General features: G+C 41.5%; 1 protein-coding gene across 3 annotated transcripts in view; it reads left to right on the top strand.

Annotated features, from left to right (window-relative positions):
• Positions 1–27,755, top strand: part of ncapg2 (non-SMC condensin II complex, subunit G2) — an 82,328-nt gene that overhangs the window by 18,618 nt on the left and 35,955 nt on the right. For all 3 annotated transcript variants that reach the window (XM_070880095.1, XM_070880096.1, XM_070880097.1), the window contains 14 exons: positions 634–728; positions 1,537–1,606; positions 3,931–4,017; positions 6,635–6,727; positions 8,417–8,542; positions 9,000–9,179; positions 9,750–9,902; positions 10,838–11,060; positions 13,320–13,426; positions 15,391–15,564; positions 15,766–15,836; positions 22,366–22,516; positions 24,414–24,587; positions 26,461–26,577. In XM_070880095.1, the coding sequence (XP_070736196.1) occupies positions 634–728; positions 1,537–1,606; positions 3,931–4,017; positions 6,635–6,727; positions 8,417–8,542; positions 9,000–9,179; positions 9,750–9,902; positions 10,838–11,060; positions 13,320–13,426; positions 15,391–15,564; positions 15,766–15,836; positions 22,366–22,516; positions 24,414–24,587; positions 26,461–26,577 (1,821 nt within the window). The remainder of the gene's footprint in view (positions 1–633; positions 729–1,536; positions 1,607–3,930; positions 4,018–6,634; positions 6,728–8,416; positions 8,543–8,999; positions 9,180–9,749; positions 9,903–10,837; positions 11,061–13,319; positions 13,427–15,390; positions 15,565–15,765; positions 15,837–22,365; positions 22,517–24,413; positions 24,588–26,460; positions 26,578–27,755) is intronic.

Consider the following 27,755-nt stretch of genomic DNA (forward strand, 5'->3'; position numbering starts at 1 on the left):
AGATGGTTGGGCCTTTACTCTTTGGAATTCAGAAGAATGAGAGGTGATCTTACTGAAACGTATAAGATTATGAGGGGGACAAGGTGGATGCAGAGAGGATATTTCCACTGATTGGGTGACTAGAGCTAGAGGGAAAACTCTTAGAATAAGGGGCTGCCCATTTAAAACTGAGATGAGGAGAAATTTCTTTCCAGAGGGTTGTGGATCTGTGGAACTCACTGCCTCAGAGAGCTGTGGAAGCTGGGACATTGAATAAATTTAAGACAGAAATAAACAGTTTCTGAAACAATAAGGAGTTATGGGAAGCGGGCAGAGAGATGGAGCAGGCTCGAGGGGCTGTATGCCCGACTTCTGTTCCGATTTCTTATGTTCTTATTTAACAAGTGGTACTTGACGCAGTCAAATCAACCAAAATATTGCAAGATAGCTGGTGTTTACAACTTAAATACTTAGTGAAAAGTGCTTTAAAGTGCAGTAAAACAAGGTGCGGATTTCTTAAATAGAAATACTTTTATTTAAATGTAATGCGTTTATGGCTGTCTTGCTTTCAGAGTAAATCTCAAAGATAAGAACACTACTCTTTGATATCTTCACACTGAGTGAGTTTACACTGTGCTACTTGTTTCTTTTTAGGGAAGGCGTTTTTTAATTTTTTTGTTCAGCTGGGATGTGGAATTCATCAAGATGATCCATGGCACCATTAAGAACCAGCTACATTTCTTTCCCAAGTATGTACAAATTACTTTTGGGTTGGGGGGGGGGGGCAGAGTAGGGAAAATATGCATTGAGTAATTGGTTTAAATCAAGGAATATGAGTGAACTGACTTCAGTATACAGTGACCTTGCATTTATATAGTTTCTAGAATTTAATGACCTCTTAAACTGGGTTATAAAGTTAGATATTTTAGGATTTCAATCGATTATCTGATTTCCAATTTTGTTATTGTCTTTGCTAAGTTTAAAAACTGATCACGTTTGCTTTTTAGGGAAGAGCTGGTTAATGCAATAGAATGTTACACCCATTGTTGCTTGTCTTTATATAACCATTGTTTTGGCCTTAATTTAATTTTTTAAAATTTTATTTGTGATATTATACTCTCCCCTATCCTGAACTTGCCACGTGACCCATCCCCAGCTAAGGCTTGATGGCTAATGTGTTCCCTCACCTTTGACAATTGCACTGTGTAACTGGGAGGTGCAGTTCCTGGCTTTACCTGTAGGGTGGTGCCTGGGCTTATATTACAAGACTGAGATTTCCCAGCTATAACTCTGCAGTTTCCCAAGTTGGTATGACTGTTGTTCGGGACTGATAATGAATTGCATTTGTGTCCGGCCACCCTATAGAGCACCATGTTGGAGTTCCAAATGCACTGAACTAGAGTGTGTAACATTTAATAAATGCTTTTAAGTGTCACTCATCTGGGAGGGTGGGGGGGCAAAAAGCATTTATAATCATTTCCTCTTTGTAATATTGTCTTTATGCTTCCATGATTAACTCTAAATGGCAAAGCTGGTGATTTGTATTTTTACCTGCAGGTCCATGATGGCCTTTGTAGCTGAAATATATTTTAGAGCTTGGAAGAAAGCATCAGGAATGTTTCTGAAGGTGAGTGTTAACGATTGTGAGAGATTACTTTTTAGTTCAGCCCCAAGGACCTCTTCCATAAGCTAGCCCTCACTGTCTCCAAACCAAAATGTGACCTTATACATCCTTTAGCTGGTAATGTCAGCATTGCCCAGAGATGAAACAAAATACTCTCTTGTGTTCGCTTAGTCTTCAGATAATGAAGTTATAATATATTATCTTGGAGAGGGTCTGACGTATTGTATTGAGAATTATTTCTCTCTCTGCCCCACCATCTTTTGGAAATGTATGAATTATATTGGCCAAACAGACAAAATAGACACCGAAATCATATCTTGGAAATCAATAAGTACATATATCATATTTTCCCTGTTGTCCAGCTATAATGAATTCTTCTAATTGTACTGTTTGAATGCACCAAAGTGTCCTTTTTGTGCACTGCTTGTTCTCTTGAAAACCTGGGCTAGATTAAACACTTGAATTGATTCATTTTAGTAGTCAAGACCTGTTGGGTTTGAATTTGTCAGGTTCCCCGAGCAAATTTAACAGGCTTGATTAGAGCTCCATCCAGGTACAGAGAAGCTATTTCCTCTGGTGGGGGAATCCAGAACATTGAGGCATAATCTTAAAATTAGAGCTAGGCCATTCAGGACTGAAATAGGAAAGCACTGTTTCAGACACAGTTGTGGAACTCTGGAATTCGGTCCTCCAAAAGCTGTGGATGCTGGCTCAATTGAAATTTTTAAGATTGAGATTGACAGGCCTAGAAATTAGGGTTGTTTGTGCCTCGGGGACGCAACAGGGCACAACTGATTTTTCTCCCGGGCACGGCGTCGTTAATGACCCGCTAAATTCTGCGGGAGCTTAGCGGCAACGGTAACCCGTAGCACGCACGCCGCTGTGCCGGCAATGACAACTTCTTCACCTTGCGCAGTGCCCCGTTTCCGCCCCGGAACAAAAATTGGGGAGCGCCCCTTGAGGCTGAGTCAGATGATGCCAGCAACAGATTCAGGGGACACGAACCGGGCTACAGGCCGCTCGTGAGATGCTACTTAAAGGGGAGGTGGCGGCCATGTTTTTTTTTAAGTGCAATTTTTCTTCTGCGCCCAATTGGTGCTGCGATCACTGGGTCCGTGCTGCAATGGTTTAGCCTAGCACTCTACTTGAATGCTGCGCTGTTGGCACGACACCCCTGCTCCCCAGTGGTCCATGGAAGCCCGTTTCTTAACTGCAGAGTTTGCAGCTTGGGCCTTCCATTTAATGAAGGGAAGAGCCCCTATTACATGGCCCAGTGTGTAGCGATGTGCCCCGCTCCCGACCTGTCCGCCGCACCACCACCCCAGAAAGGAAACGGAGCACGTTATTTTGCACTTCTCTTCCTTTCGGGGGCAGTAATTCGAATTTTTCGAGTGGGGCGGGATTTCCGTGCCTGCCGCAGAATGTCCCACTTCCTGAACCACCAAACGGGGCACAACGGAATTTCACCCCCACAGATTTTTATTTGGTAAGGATATCGCAAGATTTGGATGTGTAAATAGAGCTGAGGTGCAGATCAGCCATGATGCAAGTGAATGGCAGAACAGGCTCAAGAGACTGATTGGCCTACTCCTGTTCTTGTGCTTCTAGCAGTTTACGATAGTTACCAGAGGTTAATATTCAATTTTCACAATACAAATAAATCAGAATGGCTTGGTAAAAATCCTCCCTCGATTTTTACCAAGCCATTCTGATTTATTTGCATTGTGAAAATTGAATATTCAAGATAAGTAATTTCTCCTTATCTTGAAACAAGACTCATTAGCTGCTGCACAGTCCTCATCCATTTGAATCCTATTAAGCAATGGTTTTTTGTACACCTGATCACAGCATATTGAAATAGCCAACAAAATTGATCTGTAAAGCTAAAAGATTTGGAACATTAAACAAAAAAGCAATGGTCTAAGTTAAAAGGGTGGCAAAAAAGGTAGAACATCACACACTTTCAGCAGGCTTGACAGATTATATTCCTGCTTCTGGTTTAAACAATTTAAATTACTGTCAATATTTGCATTATTAACCAAACATTCCCGTCAACTAATTTTCATGTACTTATGGTGTACTGCACTCACCTACGCTAACTACAGATTTACTGGGGGAAAATAGCCATTCAGATGATCTGACTCTACCATCTCCATTTTTATGAGTCGTTGCTTGTCAGGCAATTGAATTTTAGAATCATTGCTATTTGAAAAAAAATCCTTGGGAAAATCTTATTCACTAACATGAGTCTATATGTAGTCTACTTGAAAAGGAAAATGTTGAAAAATTAGGTGATTACATATTCTTAGATTTTCTCTTTCTTTCAGATGATTGAATACAATTGTATCCAGGATTTTATGCATCATGGAGTTCATCTTCCACGGAATTCCCCAGTCCACTCAAAAGTGCAAGAGGTGTGTACAATTTTAAGCTATCCAGTTTGTAGATGATTGCCCAGCATGTTGGAATTACTGATGCAGGAACAGATTACAATGAAAGTCTGGTGAACTTACATTGTTCCTCATTTGTTTTACTTTCTGCATTACCATTGGCCCCTTCATGACTGATGAATTAAGGATTGTTTTTAATGTTTTACTCACAATAGCCTCACGCGCTTTGTGACCCTGCCCTGCTCTGTACCAATGCTGGAACTACAGACTACTATTAGCAGTGTAGAATCTTACTGGACGTGGATTGGGTCTGTGGTGGATCCGTTAGTCAGGATCTGGCACCAAAATTATGGTCTACAGGGCAGTAGTAATACCTGCCCTCCTATATGGCTCAGGGACATGGACCATATACAGCAGACATCTCCAAGAGCTGGAGAAGTCCCACCAATGCTGCTTCCACAAGATCCTGCAAATCCACTGGGATGATAGATGCACCAACTTCAATGTTCTCGCTCAGGCCAACATCCGCAGCATCGAAGTATCGACCACACTTGACCAGCTCTGTTGGGCGGGCAACATTGTCCGCATGCCCGACATGAGACTCCCTTAGCTAACGCTCTACTCGGAACTCCTACACTGCAAACGAGCCCCAGGTGGGCAGAGGAAACGTTTCAAGGACACCCTCCTTGATAAAGTTCAACATCCCCACTGGCACTTGAGAATCCCTGACCCAAGACCGCCCAAAATGGAAGAAGAGCATCCAGGAGGGCACTGAGCACCTCGAGTCTCGTCGCCGAGAGCATGCAGAAATCAAGCGCAGACAGCGGAAGGAGCGTGCGGCAAACCACCCTTTCCTTCAACCACTGTCTGCCCCACCTGTGACCGAGACTGTAATTCCCGCATTGGGCTGTATTGCCACCTGATAACTTTGAGTGGAAGCAAGTCTTCCTTGATTTTGAGATATTGCCTGTGATGATGATGAGAATCTTATTGTAGTGTGAGCCATTTCTCTTTTGTACTGAATTAATTGTTTCCGCCAGTAGCCACAACTTTTCTTGTTGTTTTTTCTTCTCCTTCAATGGTTTCTCTTGACCATTGGCAAACGCTCCAGTTTTAGAAAATAAAAAATGCTTTATCAGAATAGTCTTCCTGTTGAATTGAAACATGTTTTGTAAACAAAACTCCTTTTTATTTGTTTTTATATTTGTTTTCCATGTTGGCACTAATGTAAAGGGCTAAGATGTGGCTGAGAATGAGGCCACTGTATATAATGAGCGCAAGGAAGGATATGTGCCCAAAATGGAGCCAGTATAACACCAGTATTGGAGACAGTGCCATGGGCATTTTTCCTGTTGAATATTAATTTTGTATGTGGAAGTTAAGCTGCACCTTGCACATTATTATAGGTAATTTAGCTTTATAAAATTAAGTATCTTGCCAGAGATGTGCACTCATATAAAAAGCTCCTGAATTTAAAATGTTATTTTAGTTTTAAATGATTTAATAGTTCAGAGGAAGTATTGTATTGTTGCTTTAACTTGATTTTGTGTAAATTTCTTTCTTGTAATAAATTGTTTAGGAGTTTTAGCCTGCATGATATCTGTAATGTGGTTATCTGCCAGCCGAAGACAACGTGAGGTTGGATCTTGGGCTATTTCCAGTGTATACCCCAGGAAACCAAATGGCATGTTGGCCTTTATTACTAGGGGGTTAGAGTACAAGAGTAAGGAAGTCTTGCTACAATTGTACAGGGCTTTGGTGAGACCACACCTGGAATACTGTGCACAGTTTTGGTCTCCTTATCTAAGGAAGGATATACGTGCCTTAGAGGCGGTTCAACAAAGGTTCACTAGACTAATCCCTGGGATGAGAAGGGTGTCCTATGAGAAGAGATTGAGTAGATTAGGCTTATACTCTTTGGAATTTAGAAGAATGAGAGGAGATCTCATTGAAACATACAAGATTCTGAGGAGGATTGACTGGATTTTTGAACGCTAAGGGAGTCGAGTGTTATGGGGAGCGGGCAGGGAAAGTGGAGTTAAGGGCAAGATCAGATCAGCCATGATCTTATTGAATGGCAGAACAAGCTTGAGGGGCCAAGTGGTCTACGCCTGCTCCTATTTTGTTATGTTCTTATGGATGGATCCTGAGTGATTGTTTCCCATGGCTGGGAAGTTCAGAACTCGAGGGGCATAGTTTCAGGATAAGGGGCTGGCCTTTTAAGACTGAGATAAGGAGGAACTTCTTCATTCAGAGGATTGTAAATCTTAGGAATTCTGTGCCCCAAAAGGGCTGTGGATGCTCAGTCATTAAGTATATTCAAGCCTGAGATAGATAGATTTTTGGACTCTAGGGGAATCAAGGGATAGGGCAGGAAAGTGCTGTTGAGGTCGTAGATCAGCCATGATCTTGAATGGCAGAGCAGGCTCAAGGGGTCGTATGGCCTACTCATGCTCCTAATGTTCTTATGACTGCAAGGGTGGATTGTTAATCTTAAGCATGTTGTTCCCAGTTTCTTATTCCATAAAGTGGACTTTTGGTTCTTGCACACTGGCCTGGCTATGGAAGCTGCTTTTTGCTGTGAGCATGGGTAAAGATTTTTGTGAGAGAAGCCTAAATTGTAAGAAATTTGTTTTTTCAGGTGTTAAGTTACTTTCATCAGCAAAAACTACGTTCGGGGGTTGATGAAATGCTGCATCGTCTGTATCAGCCTATTCTGTGGAGAGGACTAAAGGTACTACACTAGCTTTTTAAAAGAACTTATTGAGACCTTATTTTTGTACCTTTTAATGTTTGAAGTACTTTTTTGAGATAAACATTTTAACAAATTACGACCATTTTCGATAGCGAAGGATTGTCCAAAATAATACAAAGTGAATTTTTTTAAGGAAGCAAATGCCCCAAAAAGTGTTAAACATAGAAATTTACAGCGTAGAAGGAGGCTATTTCGGCCCATCGTGTCTGTGCCGGCCGACGAAGAGCCATACAGCCCTTGGTCAGCAGCCCTGAAGGTTACATATAAAGCAATGAACAATGGCGGACAGGTACAGAGCATCCGGCCCAACCAGTCCGCCCCCCCACAACTGTGATATCGCAACATATTACACCCCACCCCACCCGGAGCCATGCCATCTCCTGGGAGAGGCAAAAAAACAGATAAAAACCCAGGCCAATTGGGGAAAAAATCTGGGAAAATTCCTCTCCGACCCATCCAGGTGATCGAAACTAGTCCAGGAGATCATTCGGGCCGTATTAGATTCCCTGAAGTACTTACCATCATATCTGCGCCAGTCAACAGGAGGTTATCCAGTCTAATCCCACTTACCAGCTCTAGATCCGTAACCCTACAGGTTACGGCATCTCAAGTGTCCATCCAAGCACCTTTTAAATATGTTGAGGGTTTCTGCCTCTACCACCTTTCCAGACAGTGAGTTCCAGACCCCCACAACCCTCTGCGTGAATAAGCTTCCTCTCAAATCCCCTCAACCACCTTAAACCTATGCTCCCTTGTAATTGACCCTTCCACCAAGGGTCCAACAGTGTTGTCCATTGTTATATTGCCTAAAGCAAGAGTAAACAACCCAAGCCCAGAGCAGAAATCTCCCCCCGTAGTTGGGGTAGGGATATTCTGTGACATTGTGGTAGGGAACAACAACATTTTCTAACTGTCAAATGTTCAATGCAACCCATTAACTGGAGTTGAGATCACAGCATTTTCTCGATCATATTTAACGAATTCTTTCATGGACATTCTTCAGCCCACTGTTGTAAACATTGATTTTATCCGCTTAGGATTTAACAAAACATCTAAGAGACAGGGAATATAATAAAATATCTATACAGATGGAAAATATAATTTTAAAAAATTCAGTATGGATTTCTAAATGGAAAATCATGCTTAATTAACCTTACTGAATTTTTTAAAGAAGTACCAGAAAGAGTAGAAAAGGGCAGTGCAACGGAGGCAATATACATGGACTTTCAGAATGCCTTTGATAAGCTGCCACATAAGAGACTCATGACAATAAGTTAGGGCATGTGAAGTTAGTGGCCAGATGGCAGAATGGATTGCTCGATGGCTACAACAAAGAAGGTAGAAGTTAAGGAAAGTTTCGCAGATTGATAGAAAGTGGGAAGTGGTGTCCCACAGTGATCGTGCTGGGACCATTGTTGTTTACCATGTACTGAAATTATTTAGATTCAGAAATTAAGTGTCAAAATTTGCAGATGGTGCAAAACCAGTGGGTATATTGGTAGATTACAAAAATAGGAAGGTTACATTTATAACTTTGGTTAGACTCCACTTGGAGTACTCTGTGCAGTTCTAGTCTCCATATTGTTATAGAATCTAATTGATCTTCCATGTATTTACAGTATTTTCTTTTTTTGTTTCACTCAAGTTAGTGTTTATTTTGTTTTGCAGGCCAGAAATTCTGAAGTGCGAGCAAATGCTGCGATTCTCTTTGTTGAAGCATTTCCGGTCCGGGACCCTGGACTAACCAATGAGGACATAGACACTGCAATCCAAAGGCAATTTGAGGACATTTTTGTAAGTATAGTTAATGTAGTTTTTAATCCCTATAAATCAACTTGTACAAAACATTGGTCTGGAGTGGCTTTCCCTCAGTAGAAATCAAATGATAACAGCAGTGACTGATGTCTGCCAATCATTCCTGCTGTTTCCCTATCCTTTGGAGGTGCCAAAAATGACCCTGTGCATAGTCACCATGTTCTAGAATGAAATGGAAATTAAAGAGTTAACTATGCTGACTGCAGTGATGGGTGAACAGTTTAATTTGTAATTGGATAAAGAGTATGCAGTTTTGCTGCGGTGACACCGTGAAACTTCATACTAGAGACAAAACATGGGCCTCATGAAGAATAATGTGTTTTCTTAAGCATAATCCTTCCCAGAATAAGTTCTTTAACATGTGCTAAAAATGTGGTAAAGTAACAAAATATACAAAATAATAACTTGTAATACTTTGATTCTTTTCCTTTTGTAGAATCTTTTGGAAGATCCTCAACCTCTGGTTCGTTCCACTGGTGTGCTTGGTGTGTGCAGAATTGCTGGAAAGTACTGGGAGATGATCCCCCCTTCCATCCTCACTGACCTTCTAACCAAAGTGCTCCGTGACCTGTCTGCTGATGTAAGCTCTGCTGATGTTCGTTGCTCTGTCTTTAAGGTACGAGAAGGTATTTTCTTCCCCTGTTCCCTTTTGGTCTGCGCTCCCATGTTTTAAAGATCCAAGTATCTGCACACCTCCCAGGCTCATCTTGGGCCCGATGCCTTTGTCTCCGCCAGCTGATTTTCATCATCTTTAGAACCATAGTACTACCCCCTGGGGCGCGATTGGTGCCCCCGGCATGCTAGTCGCATCTCGATGCAAGGGGGACCAATTCTGTGTGGTCCTCTTGTGCATCAGTTTTGGCATAACTGTTTTTGCCTGAATTTGGGCACCAACCAATATCTAAGCCTGGTTCTTGTACAGCCATTTCATTTACATTAGTAAGTAAGGAAACTCCAGGGCTTATTGAAATTTTATGAAAATTCAATAATGTGGGATTATATTTCTAAATTCATAAGGTTCCATAAATGTTTTTTATGTACAAAACATTTTTGAGAATTTGCAGAATTTTGATATTCCAGCCAGCTCAACAGCACAATGGGCAATGCAGATTTTTCACAATCCTGTTTGTGCCAAAACTCAATATTTTGGGTGTAAAATATACTACTTCATCCTTCTGTTCTGCAGTGTTTACCAGTTACTTTGGACAATAGAATGAGCCATCCTTTGTTGGAGCAGCTTCTTCCCGGACTGAAAAACAGTCTCCATGACAACTCAGAAAAAGTCCGAGTGGCCTTTGTTGATCTGCTGCTGAAAATTAAAGCTGCCAGAGCTGCAAAGGTAAGATTAATCGGAAAGTGGTGTGCTTCAAATGTGAAATAGCAATAATTGCCCCTCTTCAGGGCTGCCAAAAAGCATTGTGTAAGAAAAATGAATCTCATTCTTCCCAACTTCAGGAAAATACTATAATGCAACCAAATTACATTTAATCAAAGCTGTTGTTTATGAACGAGGTCAACGTTCACACATGGGATTTTGTAATTTTTAGCTACTTTTGGGAATTGCAGTTTCTGATTCTGTCCATTTTAAGTAAAAACCATAAAGCAGTGATATTCCTTATGACGAACAAATTTTAAGTAGTGTTTGTACGTTCTGCAGTAACAGTCGTCTGGATTGCAGTAAAATGCAGGTCGGGTGAACTTCATGTTAAATCCTTTGCCGGCACAGCCATTATAGAGCCTCTTACAAGACCAGAGCTCACTAACTCTATTTAAATAAAAATGGATGAATACCCAGTTAGCACTGGGATTGAAAGTTGTTTGGGTAAGTGTAAGTAGGTGTGATTAAGTAGTTCACAAATCCTAGAGCTACAAATGTTATCAATAAAAAAAAAACAACAAATAGAATTCGAACAATGTAAGTTTTAAAGTTAGATGTGGGGTTTGCCTTGGGAGTTGAGATATTTTGCATAACTTTTCCACAGGAGATTAAATAGTACGGTGCATGACCGGGGCAGTTTTTACATCGGCCTTGGAATTAAATGGCTTAATGAGCCAAGTGATCTTTCTCTTTCCAAGCTTTATTTCCTTATGTTCAAATACATGTTCTACAGATTAATGAACAAGAGACGCTTTAACATTTATATATTTAGTAAGTTTAACTACCAGTCACATAACCCATACAAAACGTAGAGAAGTTGATGGCATGATTATAATCGTAATGATAACATTTGACAGACACTAATGAGAGTATTTGTAATCTTTTTAATTTCACAGTTTTGGAAAATCTGCCCTATGGAGCATCTTCTGGCCCGTTTGGAGCTTGATGCTCGACCAGTTGCAAGGCGCATTGTTAACCTGTTATTTAACTCCTTCTTTCCTGTGAATCAACCCGAGGAGATATGGTGTGAACGGTGTGTCACTCTTGTACAAATGAATCCCATGGCAGCAAGGAAGTTTTATCAGTATGCACACGAGCACACTGCGCCAACAAATATTGGTAAGGTTCTGTGTCAATTACTGAGTGCTAAAAGAAAGCATGTAATTATTAAAGAAATAACTTGCATTTTTATAGCACCTTTTGTGACCTCGATATGTTCCAAAGTGCTTTAAAACCAATTAAGAACTTTTGCTCATCATTTAAAACCCTCATTCGTGCCTTTGTTGCCACCAGACTCAACTATTCCATGCTCTCCTGGCTAGCCTCCACCTTGCACCCTCTGTAAACTTGAGTTCACCTAACCTAACCTCTCACCAAGCCCCATTCACCCATCACCTCTGCTCACTAACCCACGTTGGCTAGGCTGACACTCCAGTGCAGTGCTGAGGGAGCGCTGCACTGTCAGAGGTGCAGTCTTTCGGATGAGACGTTAAACCTCACAGGTGGACGTAAAAGATCCCATGGCACTATTTCGAAGAAGAGCAGGGGAGTTATCCCCGGTGTCCTGGCCAATATTTATCCCTCAATTTACATAACTAAAACAGATTACTGGTCATTATCACTTTGCTATTTGTGGGAGTTGGCTGCTGCATTTCCCACATTACAACAGTAACTACAGTCCAAAAAATACTTCATTGGCTGTAAAGCACTTTGAGATGTCTGGTAGTCGTGAAAGGCGCTATTTAAATGCAAGTCTTCCTTTCTTTGGCTGGCAACACCTCAATTTTAAAATTCTCATCTTGGTTTTCAAATCCCTCCATGGTCTTTGCTCCCTGTCTCTGTAATTTCCTGCAACATGCCGAGATCTCTGTTCCTCCAACTCTGGCCTCTTGCGCATCCCCAATTTTCTTCGCTCCACCATTAGCGATTGTGACTTCAGCTGTCTCGGCCGTAAACTGTGGGATTCCGCCTTAAATCTCTCGGCCGCTCTACCTCTCTTTTCCTTATGACGCTCTTTAAAACTTACTTCTTTGACCAAGCGTCCTAATATCTCCTTATGTGACTTGGAATCATATTTTGTTTGATAACATTCCTATGAAGCACCGTGGAATGTTTTAATACATTTTACATTATTAAAAGCAGTATAACAAGTTGTTGTTGGTAGTCATTGCTGTATAGTCAGCAACGTACGACAAACAGCAATAATGTTAATGACCAGATAATCCATTTTTTATCGACGTTGACTAAGGGATAAACATTGGCCAGGCCACCATGGAGAACTTCTGCCCTTCTTTGAAATAGTGTCATGGGATCTTTTACATGGACCTGAAGGCAGATTGGGCTTCGGTTTAATGTCTCATCTAAACGACATTTGCAACAGTGCAGCACTCCCCAAGTTCTGCACTGAAATGTCAGCCTGGATTACCAGCTCGTGAACAAACAGGGTTGTGAACTGTTTACATATGTTTTTTTCATTATAAAATGTTTACCTAACTGTCTCACTATAAGGTGGGGAAACTGACCCTTTTTATAGCCCTGCTAGTGCCTCCGGGGGGCGCTAACGGGACACACTGGCTTTTTCGCCGGAGGTGGGTCGAGGGAAATTGCCCAGAAGTTTGGGGGGGTGCTGTCCTGGCAACGCCGTGCCTCGCGATTAGTGCTCCAGGCTGGCACACAACCGGCGATGATGTAATTGTCGTGCGCACCGACCCCATTGCGCTCCGCGGGGGAAATTGCCCCACGAGACTGGAGTGGGCGGATGTCAACGCCAGCTTCAGATTGCAGACATCCGCTGCCGGGGTGCCCCTTAAAGGGGAGGCCTTTAGTGCCCTGGGCCACCAATTTTGTTTGTCAGCCGACTCTTGCGTCGGCCAGACAATGGCGGCCCTCACGTCAACAGGGCTGTCATCGTGCAGCCCGGCATTCCGTTTTGGGTGCCGAGATGCTGGCCTGGTCGATCGCCTCCCTGGTGGCCCAGTGGTGGCCACCAAAGGGCCTGGAGAGTGCACAGCGGCCCTCCCCTTTAATTGAGGGGAGAATTTGTATAGCGTTGGTCTGCGCTACTGCCCGGGAGCTCCCCTCAAAGGAAGCAGAGCACCAGAGACAGCGCTCCACTTCTCTTGAAGGGCGCCCGGCTCAATTCTCCGTCGGGGGCGGGACTTCTGACCGGGTGCAGAAAGTTCTGACCCCAGATGGTTACTGCCCACAATCAGAGTGAAGGGCAATTTCGGGGCCGTAGTGATTAAGTAATAAAAAAAAGTTTCCTGTCTAACTTTTGAGATTAAAAAGTGATACAGAAAGTACCATTTGTGGACATAAAATTGGTGTTAAATATTGATTTGTCTTCTGCATCACTGCATTTTTCTTTATCATTAATAGCCAAATTGATGCTTGTGATTCGCCGATGTTTAAATGCTTGTATTCAGAGGGTAGTGCAAAATGAAGACAATGGTGGTGATGATGAATATGAATTGGGAAATGTCAGTGTAAGTGCAATGTATCCCTATCCTCTTAAACTTGTGTACAATTTTTAAAAAGATAGTATTATTTTCGATATTCAACTTTATGATTTTATGTGACTAAATGTAGGTGGATTGTCTTACTTCACACTAGATTTTGGTATTGCATTTTGAAATAACATTGAAATGGGGAAAAGGGCAGATTTTTTTTTTTTACACAAATGGCTTCTCTCAAGTATAGGTACGAGGCAAACTAATGGGACTGAAGGCTGACAAGTGCCCTGGAGCTCATGGCTTGCATCCTAGGGTCTTAAAAGAAGTGGATGCAGAGATAGTGGATGCATTGGTTGTAATTTTCTAAAATTCCCTAGATTCTGGAAAGGTCCCAGCGGATTGGAAAACCGCAAATGTAACGCCCCTATTCAAGAAAGGAGCAAGACAGAAAGCAAAAAACTGTAGACCAGTTAGCCTAACATCTGTCATTGAGAAAACTCCCATGCTCCCATGTCCCTCCTCGTCTTCCCCCCCCCCCCCGGTCTCTCCTCTTCACCCCCCCCCCCCGGCCCATGTCTCTCCTCTTCACACACACACACACCCCCCGCCCATGTCTCTCCTCTTCACCCCCTCCCCCCGCCCATGTCTCTCCTCTTCCGTAGTCCCCCCCCCCCCACCCCCAGTTAGTTCAGATTCTTGAACTATAGAGAGTCGAGGGTTATGGGGAACAGGCAGGAAAGTAGAGTTGAGGCCAAGATAAGATCAGATCAGCCATGATCTTATTGAATGATGGATATGGCTCGAGCGGCCGTGTGGCCTGCACCTGCTCCTATTTCTTGTTTGGGGAAGGGAAATTAATTGCCTTTGTGCTGCTCCTGACCGGAGATAATTTTTTTTTGCCTGGAAGATATTAAGTGAAAACAATAACCACATAACATCATTAGGATCAACTTTAAATGAACCGATGACTGAGATGAAACAGCAAAAAAAATCTTTGATCTGAATTTACATTACTGAAAGAAAAAGATTGATAGTCTGCATCCTTAAGCTAATAATTTTGTTTGCAATCAAACCTCATGTTTTTTTTTTAAATTTTGAATTATTCCATTTTTCCTTTTCGAAAAAAATAAATCTGGCCAGTTACCTACACTGAGAATCAACTAATCGGAGGTCTGAGACACTTGCCTTCCAATTAGACTGTCTCTGTCTCTAACCCTGAAAGTTGCTGTCCTATCAATTTGCTCCTGGTGACCTGGCTAATATCAGTAATTCAGAGGATGTTGCCACCTCTGCTCTCTTCCTAGTTTAAAAAAAAATTGCTGCAGAGCATCTTACCACTGTGCCATTTTGTAGCTATGGGACTTGGACCAGCAGTGTGTTATAACTGCCACCTAAAAGTTTTAAATCACCATGGTTAAGCAGTGACTTTTTTTATCAGTAGGTTTGATTTCAAAGATCCTGTCTCTGAATAAACTTTTTTTAATTGTTAAATATTTATCATAGAGTTTGAACAGTTGGTGGTTGTTTATATATATTTAAACTGCTGAGTATTTCCAGCATTTTCTGTTTTTATTTCAGATTTGCAGTATTTTGCTTTTATATATTTAAATGTTTGTGATTTTAATATTCATGTACTTACTTCAATGGCAGCTTAAAATAAATCATGCTTTTTATATTTGTGATATTTACAAAGTTTACATGATTTGAGTCATGACTTGACCTAGATAGAAAGAGCAGTATGTTTCATGTCATAATTTGGTTATAGGAAGCTAACTTTAAAAGTGCCACCTGCTTTCTCCTAACATTATCTACCAAATATGATTTGCTATTTTCCTCTTTATTGTTCCAGTTTTCTGAGTCAGCGCCTTTGGTACTGGATGTTTTATGAAAAGCAGAATTGTTACCAGGATGATAAATAAATTTGGAGGGGGAAGAGTTGGAGAGGAACTTGGATGCACTTAATTGAAAGTTTGAAAACCAATTGTGCTTTCCCATAGGTTCTGGATAGGGTGCTGTCTGTGAGTGATGGTGCCACAATGGCCAGCTTGCTTGAAATCACTGTTATTTTATGGAAGAGCATCCACAAGGCACTGAATGAAAACAAAGAAGCTAAAAACTACACAATTGCCAAGTTTGCAACTGTGCTGCCTGAATATTTTAAAAACTTTACGGTAAAAAAATTTTAATACACAATATTTAAAATCCTATTTTAAACTTGCACTGAGAATAGATTTCAGATTTTGGTTTTAACTAATGGTCTACTTGTGATGTTTTGGAGTGGGGACATTTTTAATAGGCGGAAAATATCTACAGTTACATTTTATGCAGTTCAGACCAACAATTGTATGTAACTTTGCTTTGTATTTCTACAGGATGACCGTTGTACTGTTCCCTTAGTGATTCTGGCTTCCTTCATGCCTGCAACAGCAGTTCTCACCTTCAGGTACATTATGTTTTGTGTAAAATTGAATCACAGCAAAATAGCTTCTGTTTTTACTGGTTAACATTTCCATTATTGACCAGAAAATTGTATGTACCTTGGAATTTAAAATCATCATCATAGGCAGTCCCTCGAAGCGAGGAAGAGAGAGACGCGCAGAGCGGGAGTGACGTTCACAGAACACAAAGAAAGGCAGTGAGAAATCGGAAATAAAAATGATAAAATTGCAGAAACGCACGCCAGCTGGGTTGGAGCATTGTCACAGGCCAGTTATGTTTCTGGTCACCTGGTGTGGCTCAGTGTGAAATGCTGTTTGATTTACCCAGCAAGAAGCCATTTGGCCCCTCGAGCCTGCTCCGCCATTCAATAAGATCATGGCTGATCTGATCATGGACTCAGCTCCACTTCCCTGCCCACTCCCCATAACTCTTTACTCCCTTATCACTAAAAAATCTGTCTATCTCATATATTCAATGACCCAGCCTCCACAGCCCTCTGGGGCAGAGAATTCCACAGATTTATAACCCTCTGAGAGAAGAAATTCCTCCTCATCTCAGTTTTAAATGGGCGGCCCCTTATTTTGAGACTATGTCCCCTAGTTTTAGTTTCTCCCGTGAGTGGAAATATCCTCTCTGCATCCACCTTGTTGAGCCCCCTCATTATCTTGTATGTTTCAATAAGATCACCTCTCATTCTTCTGAACTCCAATGTGTATAGGCGCAACCTACTCAACCTGTCTTCATAAGTCAACCCTCTCATCTCCGGAATCAAACGAGTGAACCTTCTCTGAAAAACCTCCAATGCAAGTATATATTTCCTTAAATACGGAGACCAAAACTGTACGCAGTACTCCAGGTGTGGCCTCACCAATATCCTGTACGGTTTTTGCAGGACATCTCTGCTTTTATGCTCTATCCCCCTTGCAATAAAAGCCAACATTCCATTTGCCTTCCTGATAGCATGCAGGAACAGCAAGTAAACATTTTGTGTTTCATGCACAAGGACCCCCAGATCCCTCTGTACTGCAGCACTTTGCAATTGTTCTCCATTTAAATTATAATTTGTTTTCCTATTTTTCTGCCAAATTGGATAACCTCACATTTACCTACATTATACTCCATCTGCCAAATTTTTGCCCACTTGCGTAGCCTGTCTATATCCCTTTGCAGATTTTTTGTGTCCTCACAATTTGTTTTCCCGACAAACTTTGTATCATCAGAAAACTTGGCTACGTTACACTCGGTCCCTTCGTCCAAGTCATTAATATAGAGTGTAAATAGTGAGGACCCAGCACCGATCCCTGCGGCACCCCACTAGTCACTGTTTGCCAACCGGAAAATGACCCATTTATCCCAACTCTCTGTTTTCTGTTAGTTAGCCAATCCTCTATGCATGCAAATATATTACCCCCCCCCCCCCCCCAACCCCTTAAACTTTTATCTTGTGCAGTAACCTTTTATGTGGTACCTTATCAAATGCCTTCTGGAAATCCAAATACACCACATCCACTGGTTCCCCTTTATCCACCCTGCTCTTTACATCTTCAAGGAACTCCAGCAAATTTGTCAAACATGATTTCCTTTCATAAAACCATGCTGACTCTGCTTGATTGAATTATGCTTTTCCAAATGTCCTGCTACTGCTTCCTCAATAATGGAGTCCAGCATTTTCCCAATGACAGATATTAGGCTAACTGGTCTATAGTTTCCTGCTTTTTGTCTGCCTCCTTTTTTAAATAGGGCGTTACATTTGCTGTTTTCCAATCCGCTGGGACCGCCCCAGATTCCAGGGAAATTTGGTAGATTGACACCAATGCATCCACTTCTTTTAAGACCCAAGGATGTAAGCCATCAGGTCCAGGGGACTTGTCCGCCTTTAATCCCATTATTTTACCGAGTACGACTTAATTTGTGATTGTATTAAGTTCCTCCCTCTGTATAGCCCCTTGATTATCCACTATTGGGATGTTTTTAGTGTCTTCTACCGTGAAGACCGATACAAAATATTTGTTCAACGTCTCTGCTGTTTCCCTGTTCTCCATTTATTAATTCCCCAGTCTCATCCTCTAGGGGACCAACATTTACTTTAGCCACTCTTTTCCTTTTTATGTACCTGCAGAAACTCTTACCATCTGTTTTTCTATTTCGTGCTAGTTTACTTTTATAATTTATCTTCCCCCTCTCTCTTTTTTAGTCGTTCTTTGCTAGCTTTTAAAAGTTTCCCAATCCTCTGGCCTCCCACTCGTCTTGACCACGTTATATTCCCTTGTTTTCAATTTGATACCATCCTTATTTCCTTAGTTAGCCACGGAATAGTTATCCCTCCTCTTACAGTCTTTCCTTCTCATTGGGATATATTTTGTTGCGAGTTATGAAATATCTCCTTAAATGTCTGCCACTGCTCATCAACCATCTATTTTCCCAGTCCACTTTAGCCAACTCTGCCCTCATACCTTTGTAGTCTCCTTTATTTAAGCTTAGGACACTGATTTGAGAACCAACTTTTTCACCCTCCAACTGAATTAGAATTCAACCATGTTATGGTCACTCATTCTAGAGGATCCTTTACTACGAGATCATTTATTAATCCTGTCTCATTACACAGTACCAGATCTAAGATAGCCTGCTCCCTGGTTGGTTCCGTAACATACTGTTCAAGGAAACTATCCCGGATACACTATGAACTCTTCCTCAAGGCTATCCTGGGCAATTTGCTTTGTCCAATAAATATGAAGGTTAAAATCACTCATGATTATTGCCGTTCTATTTTTTACAAACCTCCATTATTTCTTGATTTATACTCCGTCCAACAGTGTAGCTACTGTTAGGGGGCCTATAGACTATGCCCACCAGTGACTTTTTCCCCTTATTATTCCTTATCTCCACCCAAACTGATTCAACATCTTGATCCTCTGAGCCAGTCACCCAACTGTAGAAGAGATATGGAAGCAAACTGAGCTATGTTTTTGTACATTGCACTATATGAATTGTATGTGATTGAAGCAAATTGTTAGTAAATAAAGTCAAATGAGCCACATTTTTGAACATTAAACCAGAGAACAATACCTTGTTTGAAATGTAAATGTTAATTCTTTAACACAAGTTAAGGGGTTCTGATGAGATTAATACTTCTACAGGTAAAATTCATCCTATGATCAAATGTCTACCTCAATATACCCCAAAGATTGTGTTAAAGAATTAAAAATATTTCCAGACATTTAAAGTATTTAAGGTAAGTTCTTTGTTTACTGTGTTTAAAACATTAAAAAGATTTGATCAGATCAATACAGAGAAACTTATTTCCTTGGGCGAAGCAAGAACGATTTGGTTCAGGATGTCTTGATTCCCTTAATCTCAAGATTCCTTGATCAATAATTTTCAAGACTCCAGTTTTAAATATGGTAGTAAGTAATGGGGAGCTGGGAGCATGCTGCAGTGAAACATCAAGGAGAAGCTTCTAGAGATCTTCAGAGTGTCTCACATCAGCCACAGAAGAGTTGCTGATGCCTCTGGTGATGCTGGTTTGCCATTGTTGGTCAACGGAAAGATCTGTATATATGCGTTCAAATACTGTAAATATGTTCTGAGCACAGTATGTGCTTGTTTGTTGTAAAAGTCGTATTTAAAGAAAGTATATACTGATAGAATTTGGGCATCTTTTGAGATGCTTTTATTTGGTGGTTATAGTACTAGACTAGCAAACTGTAGATTGAGAACACGAATCCTACCATGGCAAATTGTGAAACTGAATTCAACAGCTCTGGTAATTTATTGATTTGATATCAGGAAAGCTGCCAGATTTTTTTTTTTAAACTCAACTGGTTCACTAATGTGTAATTCATGCCATGGTTGGCTCAGTGCCCTCGGCTGCTAGGGATGGATAATAAATACTACCTTGGTGAAAATGCAGAATTCGCTGAACATTGAAGTAATTAGCATCGATGCACTTAAGGAGAGGCTTGATGCATACATGGAAAAGGAAATAAAGGGATACAGGGCAGAGTGAGAAGAAGTAATTACAGTGGGATAAGGAACGTGTGAAGTATAAGCATTGGCTTAGTTGGTACGAATGGCCTGTTTTAGTGCTGTAGATCTATGTAATTCTATGCGTTGTCATTGTTGCCACACCCCGAGCACAAATATATTTTTAAAAGCCAGTGTCCATATGTAAGAATGTGCTTCCTACAGGTATAAACCTCAAGAAAAATATATTCCAGTGAGGAGGAAAGGGTGTAAAAGAAAAGATAGCCATCCATGGCTAACTAAAGAAATAAAGGACGGTAGCCAATTAAAAACAAGGACATACAAAGTGGCCAAAACTGGTGGAGGACAGAAAATTGGGAAGCTTTTAAAAGCCAGTAAAGAATGACTTAAAAAAAAATGATCAAGAAAGGGAAGATAGACTATGAAAGTAAACTGGCACGAAATATAAAAAGATAGCAAGAGTTTCAATAGGAATATAAAAAGGAAAAGGATGGCTAAAGTAAATGATGGTCCCTTAGAAGACAAGACTGGGGAATTAGTAATGGGGAACATCGAGATGGCAGAAACTCTGAACAAATATTTTGTATCAGTCTTTACGGTAGAGGACACTAACAATATTCTGACAGTGGATAGTCAAGGGGCTATAGTGGGGGAGGAACTTAACACAGTCACAATCACTAAGGAGGTGGTACTCAGTAAGATAATGGGATTAAAGGCGGATAAATCCCCTGGACCTGACGGCTTGCATCCTAGGGTCTTAAGAGAAGTAGCGGCGGGGATAGTGGATGCATTGGTTGTAATTTACTAAAATTCCCTGGATTCTGGGGAGGTCCCAGCAGATTGGAAAACTGCAAATGTAACGCCCCTATTCAAAAAAGGAGGCAGACAAAAAGCAGGAAACTATAGACTAGTTAGCCTAACCTCTACTATAGACTAGTTAGCCTAACCTCTGTGGTTGGGAAAATGTTGGAGTCCATTATTAAAGAAGCAGTAGCAGGACATTTGGAAAAGCAAAATTTGGTCAGGCAGTTAGCATGGATTTATGATGGGGAAGTCATGTTTGACAAATATGCTGGAATTCTTTGAGGATGTAATGAACAGGATGGATAAAGGGGAACCAGTAGATGTGGTGCATTTGGATTTGCAGAAGACATTTGACCAGGTGCCACATAAAAGGTTATGCACAAGAATAAAAGTTCACGGGGTTGGGGGTAATATATTGGCACGGATAGAGGATTGGCAAACAGAAAACAGAGAGTCGGGATAAATGGTTCATTCTCGGGTTGGCAATCAATAAATAGTGGGGTGCCACAGGGATCAGTGCTGGGACCCCAACTCTTTACAATCTATATTAATGACTTGGAAGAAGGGACCGAGTGTAACGTAGCCAAGTTTGCTGATGATACAAAGATGGGAGGAAAAACAATGTGTGAGGAGGACACAAAAAACCTGAAAAGACATAGACAGGCTAAGTGAGTGGGCAAAAATTTGACAGATGGAGCATAATGTTGGAAAGTGTGAGGATATGCACTTTGGCAGAAAGAATCAAAGAGCAAGTTATTACTTAAATGGAGAAAGATTGCAAAGTGCTGCAGTACAGCAGGACCTGGGGGTACTTGTGCATGAAACACAAAAGGTTAGTATGCAGGTACAGCAAGTGATCAGGAATGCCAATGGTATCTTGCCCTTTATTGGAAAGGTGATGGAGTATAAAAGCAGGGAAGTCTTGCTACAGCTATACAAGGTATTGGTGAGGCCACACCTGGAATACTGCGTTCAGGTTTGATTTCTATATTTACGAAAGGATATGCTTGCTTTGGAGGCAGTTCAGAGAAGGTTCATTAGGTTGATTGAGGAAATGAGGAAAGATTGAGTAGGTTGGGCCTCGACTCATTGGAATTCAGAAGAATGAGAGGTGATCTTATCGAAATCTTTAAGATTGAGGGGGCTTGACAAGGTGGATGCAGAGAGGATGTTTCCACTGATGGGAGGAAACTAGAACTAAGGGGCATAATCTTAGAATAAGGGGCTGCCCATTTAAAACTCGGATGAGGAGAAATTTCTTCATTGAGGGTTGTGAAAGCTGGGTCATTGAATAAATTTAAGACAGAGATAGACAGTTTCTTAACCGATAAGGAGTTCTGGGGAGCGGGCAGGAAAGTGGACCTGAGTCCATGATCAGATCAGCCATGATGGTATTAAATAGCAGAGCAGGCGCGAAGGGCCATATGGCTGCCTCCTGCTCCTATTTCTTATGTTCTTACCATTTAACATTACAATCTTTATGGAATTGCAAACCAAAAATTGATCCTTTCAGTATCAGCACTGTTAGAACTGTTAAAATCAAAATATTGTGGAAATATTTTGCTATTTCTTAGTTTGTAAATACACTACACTTGAAATTAAAGTATGATTACATAAAAATGGAGACTGTTCAGTCACTAACCAGCATTCTGTCATTTAACCTTTGATTTAAGGATTTGACCACTTTTAAAGAAAGAGAGAAACTGAATTTTGACTTTCTGATCCCTGTTTATCATCTCTCGCAGTTGTGGGGTCCTCTCAAAGCTGAGAAATTTGGATAAAGGAGCTGATGAGAATAAGTATTCCTCATTGATAGACTGCCTGTGTCAGTGGGGGAAAGTTGGACATGTGCTCGAGCTGATCACTGACTGGCTGACAGAGGGACTTCCCCAGAAGGTAAGATAATTAATTTAAGATTTTAATTGCTTCATGCATTAGAAGAAATGTTGTTGCAGTTTGTTCCTTTTAACGTGAGTAATGATGGAAGGGGGACTGTGATCTTGTGTAATTGGATCTTTAGGAAAATTATGGAAAATAGAGAATAATCTGAGAGAATTTTACTGGATAGTTAGTACAACTGTGGTGTCAGTACAACATGGGTCTGTGAAGAAAACAAAATATATAAATGCAACCTAAATCTGGAGACTGGCTTAACAGGCAAAGCGGTTTCTACTTTTCAATGACACTAAACTTGTAGTGTAAACATCCACCCAAGTTTTCGAACCAAATATTCAACATTTAAGATATTACCTAGCCTCCCTTTGATTCTCCTGACCAGCTGCTGCTTGTAGCTGGTTTAATTTATGTGTTGCATTAGAGAATTCTAGATTCATTTCAGAATGAGAGTTAATAAATATTAATGGTGGGGGTGGTGGGAAGATCACCTATCTAAATGGTCGTAAAATTATGTGGATTTGTTAAAGGGACAGGCATCCAGTTGATATTCTACATCTCTTCGATCCCCATTCATATTTGAATCTGGAGACTGAACTTTTGTAGAATGAAGACCATACTTAAAGTTGGTAAAGGAATTGTGCACCCATGCATCTGACTGGTGTAACAAAAGTATTATACAAGATGATTCTTTTTTTCCAGTAATGTATCACAACTTTTTAATTTTTAGGAAGTGACATTTCATCATAGGCAGTTCCTCGGAATCGAGGAAGACTTGCTTCCACTCTTAACATGAGTTCTTAGGTGGCTGTACAGTCCAATACGAGAACCACAGTCTCTGTCACAGGTGGGACAGATCGTCATTGAGGGAAAGGGTGGGCAGGGAGCCTGGTTTGCCGCACGCTCCTTCCGCTGCCTGTGCTTGATTTCTGCATGCTCTCGGCGACGATACTCGAGGAGCTCAGTGCACTCCCGAATACACTTCCTCCACTTAGGGCGGTCTATGGCCAGGGACTCCCAGGTGTCAGTGGGGATGTCACACTTTATCAGGGAAGCTTTGAGGGTATCCTTGTAACATTTCCTCTGCCCACCTTTGGCTCGTTTGCCGTGGACGAGTTCCGAGTAGAGCGCTTGTTTTGGGAGTCTTGTGTCTGGCATGCGAACGATGTGGCCTGCCCAGCGGAGCTGATCAGGTCTACGGGAGCGGATGGAATCCCTGCTGAGGCACTGAAGTATGGCGGAGAGGCACTACTGGCGCGAGTACACAACCTCATCTCTCTCAACTGGAGGGAGGAGAGCATGCCAGGAGATCTTAGAGATGCAGTGATCGTGACCATCTTTAAAAAAGGGGAGAAGTCCGACTGCAGCAACTACAGAGGAATCTCCCTGCTATCAACCACTGGGAAAGTCGTTGCTAGAGCCCTCCTCAACCGACTTCTCCCCGTAGCCGAGGAGCTCCTCCAGGAGTTGCAGTGCAGATTTCGTCCCCTCCTGGGCACAACGGACATGATCTTTGCAGCGTGACAGCTGCAGGAAAAATGCAGGGAACAGTGCCAGCCCTTGTACACGGCCTTCTTCGACCTTACAAAAGCCTTTGACACTGTCAACTGCGAGGGTCTATGGAGCGTCGTCCTCCGTTTCGGATGCCCCCAAAAGTATCTCACCATCCTCCGCCTGCTCCACGACGACATGCAAGCCGTGATCCTTCCCAACGGATTCATCACAGAACCAATTCACGTCCGGACCGGGGTCAAGCAGGGCTGCGTCATTGCCCCAACCCTCTTCTCAAGTGGCATTTACAGCATGCAAGAGTTAGAAAATTGTGGTCATCTTAGAACTGAAATGTGAGATCATTCAGAAGTACTTGTTAAAAACACCTTTTCTATCCACTTTCTTTCAGACCAAAAAGGTCCCACAGCGTAGAGTACAGATCCAGGAAATGGTAAAACCCAAAGTGGAACTGGCATTAACATTTTTAGAATACATACTGACCAATATAATGAGTCGGGAGTGCTTACTAGATTTGCCACAGAAAAAACTGGACCAGCTCCTGAAGGCCTTGGAAGTAATCAAGGTAATTTATTTTTTAAATCTTTTGCTGGTTGATTAATACTGAACTATTTGATATGCTATGTAAGAATACTGCAACAGCAGTAATAATATTTGTTAACTCTGGTCATAAAATTTATAGTGCTCTGATCTTTTAGTGTCATGTAGACATGCTCCACTGATGCCAACTCTGCAGCATTTGTCAACAGCTACATATTTATATTGGTAATAGTTGGTCTATTTGCAGAGGAATATGAGGTTATGTGTATGGACCATTGGCCCTCCTGTGACCATTGAATGTAGCTTTAGAATCTTTTTATCCTTAAGAGAAAGGAAATGTTCTCGATACACTCGCAACTTTAAAAGTTAGTCATTTTGAGGAGTAAAAGTACAATAACACTTGCATTTATATAGCACCTTTAACCTACAAGAAAAGTCACCAGGAGCACCAGAGGCTAAATTAGACAAAAATAGACACTTGAGGGGAAGTGGTGTGGGGTTGTAGAGCTGGAGAAGGTTACAGAGATAAGGAGGAGCAAAGCCATGATGGGACTTTTAAATGAGAATTTTAAATTGGAGGTGTTGGAGGACTGGGAGCCAATGTAGGTTAGCAAGGACTGGGATGGTAGGTGAGCGGGATGGTGCGGAATGGAATAAGGGTAGCAGAGTTTTGGATGAATTGAAGTTTCTGGAGTGAGGAGGGTGGGACGCTGGCCAGAAGAGCATTGAAATAGTCGAGTCTTCCGGTAACAAAGGCATGGATGAGGGTTTCCGCAACAGGTGGGCTGCAGTCGGGGCAAAAAGAGATGATCTGGAGGTGGAAGTCGGTGGTTTTTATGTGGAGTGGATATGGAATCATGGGGTTGAATAGGATACTGGGCTTGTGAACAGTCTAGTTCAGTCTGAGACAATGTTTGAGGAAATGGCATGGGTACAAGTTTGTGCTAGTGTCCGTAGATGATGGTTTCAGTCTTCCCAACATTTAACTGGAGGAACTTGTGGCTCATCCAGAACTAGATGTTTGACAAGCAGCCTGACCATGCAGAGGCAGTTGGAGGGGTCGAGAGAGGTGGTGGATAGGTGTAGCACTGGGTTTCGTTAGTGTACATGGAGAACCTGACCCTATGCTTGCAGATGATGATGTCAAGAGGCTGCATGTGGATGAGAAAGAGAAGGGGGTCAAGGACTGACCATTGGGGAACTCTGGAGGTAAAGGTGCAGGGGCAGGAAGAGAAGCCATTGCTGAAGGTGCTCTGGCTGCAATTAGATAGTTAAGAGTGGAACCAAGTGAGAGCAATCGCACTGAGAATGGAGGAAAGGCATTGGAGGAGGATGCTGTTGTTGAAGGTGTCAAACGCTGCAGGCAGGATGAGAAGGGATTGTGCACCAAGATCGTAGTCACTGATGATGCCAATTGTAGCTTTGATTACGACAACAACAACTTTTATTTATATAGTGCCTTTAATGTAGCAAAACGTCCCAAGGTGCTTTACAATAGTGATAGGACTGTTTCAGTGCTGTGTGGGGGTGGAAACCTGATTGGAGATGGGCAGAATGTTATCTAGTGTGGGGTCAGAAAGGGAATTGGACTCTACAAATGCACCATAGCAGTCGTGTGCAAAACTCCTTGGTTGCTGACCTCCGTGCAATCTAGAGCAAAGTACAGTGGGTTTTCCAGCTGTGCTTTGCCGATACAGATCTGAAGCACATAGGCATAGTGCAACTATTGCATTTGTTTCTAAATCTTGATACATAGCAGCTCAACTTGCAAATTAGATTAATAAAACTTGGATTCTTTTATAATTAATTCCTTCAAATTCTTGATTGTATTCTATAAGTAGGAGCCATTTAGTTATTTAATTCTTTAAATGTAAACCTTGAGTTGATTTGTCTTCTAGGAACTCCTAACATCCTTCTTGAGTACTTCAGAAGTGGTGCTTCATGATATAGGTGTGAATACAGCTCTGGAGGCCTTCAGCCTATATTGTCGACTAACTATTCATTTTCAGAACAAGGTAAACTGCATATTTAAATGAAAATGAATTTAAAAGTAAATTCTTTGTATTAAAACATGAAAGGAATTTTCCCCTTGTAGATGTTCTGAGTGTAGCCTCACCATTGAGTTATGCAGACTTAATGTAACCTACTCTGATAACCTTTTCGTTCGCAGGTGTACTCTTTAATTTGGGTTGTGTTATAGGAGCTGAAGATTCCAGTATTTGATGAGATTTTGGTAATGGCTTCACAGAGATTAGTTTTGGTGAATGGTTAAAAGTAGCACACAGATCTTTTTTTACCCTTTTACTTTTAGATGTCTACTTTCAGAAACTATTCATTCTAAGAAATGCAATTAAAAAAGATATCAGGAAAGCAAAGAGAGAGCATGAAAAAATGTTGGCAAGTAAAATCAGAGAAACCCCAAAGATGTTTTATAAATACATTAAGAGCAAGAGGATAACTAGAGAAAGAGAGGGGCATATTGGGGACCATAAAGGAAATCTGTGCATGAAGGCGGAAGACATGGGTAGGATTCTCATTGAATACTTTGCATCCATTTTCACAAAAGAGAGGGGCGATGCAGACTTTGCAATGAGGGAGGAGGAGTATAAAATACTAGACGAGAGGAAGTATTAAGGGGCTTAGCAGCTTTAAAAGTTGATAAATTCCCAGGCCTGGATGAAATGTATCCCAGACTGTTAAGAGAAGCAAAAGAGGAAATAGCAGAGGCTTTGACCATCATTTTCCAATCCTCTCCGTCTACAGATGCAGTGCCAGAGGACTGGGGGACTGCTAATGTTGTATCTTTGTTTAAAAAGGGAGAAAGAGATAGACTGAGTAATTACAGGCCAGTCAGCCTAACCTCGGTGGTGGGAAAGTCCTGACAGACAGGATAAATCTTCATTTGGAACGACATGGATTAATCAAGGATAGTCAGCATGGATTTGTCAAGGGAAGGTCATGTCTAGCTAACTTGATTTAATTTTTCGAGGAAGTAACCAGGAGGGTCGATGAGGACAGTGCCTATGGTGTACTGTATATGGATTTTAGCAAAGCTTTTGATAAAGTCCCACATGGCAGACTGGTCATGAAAGTAATAGCCCATGGGATCCAGGGCAAAGTGGCAAGTTGGATCCTAAATTGGCTCTGAGGCAGGAAGCAAAGGGTAATGGTTGATGGTATTTTTGTGACTGGA

This window comes from Pristiophorus japonicus, chromosome 5, assembly GCF_044704955.1.
Source record: "Pristiophorus japonicus isolate sPriJap1 chromosome 5, sPriJap1.hap1, whole genome shotgun sequence".
Classification (NCBI taxonomy): domain Eukaryota; kingdom Metazoa; phylum Chordata; class Chondrichthyes; family Pristiophoridae; genus Pristiophorus; species Pristiophorus japonicus.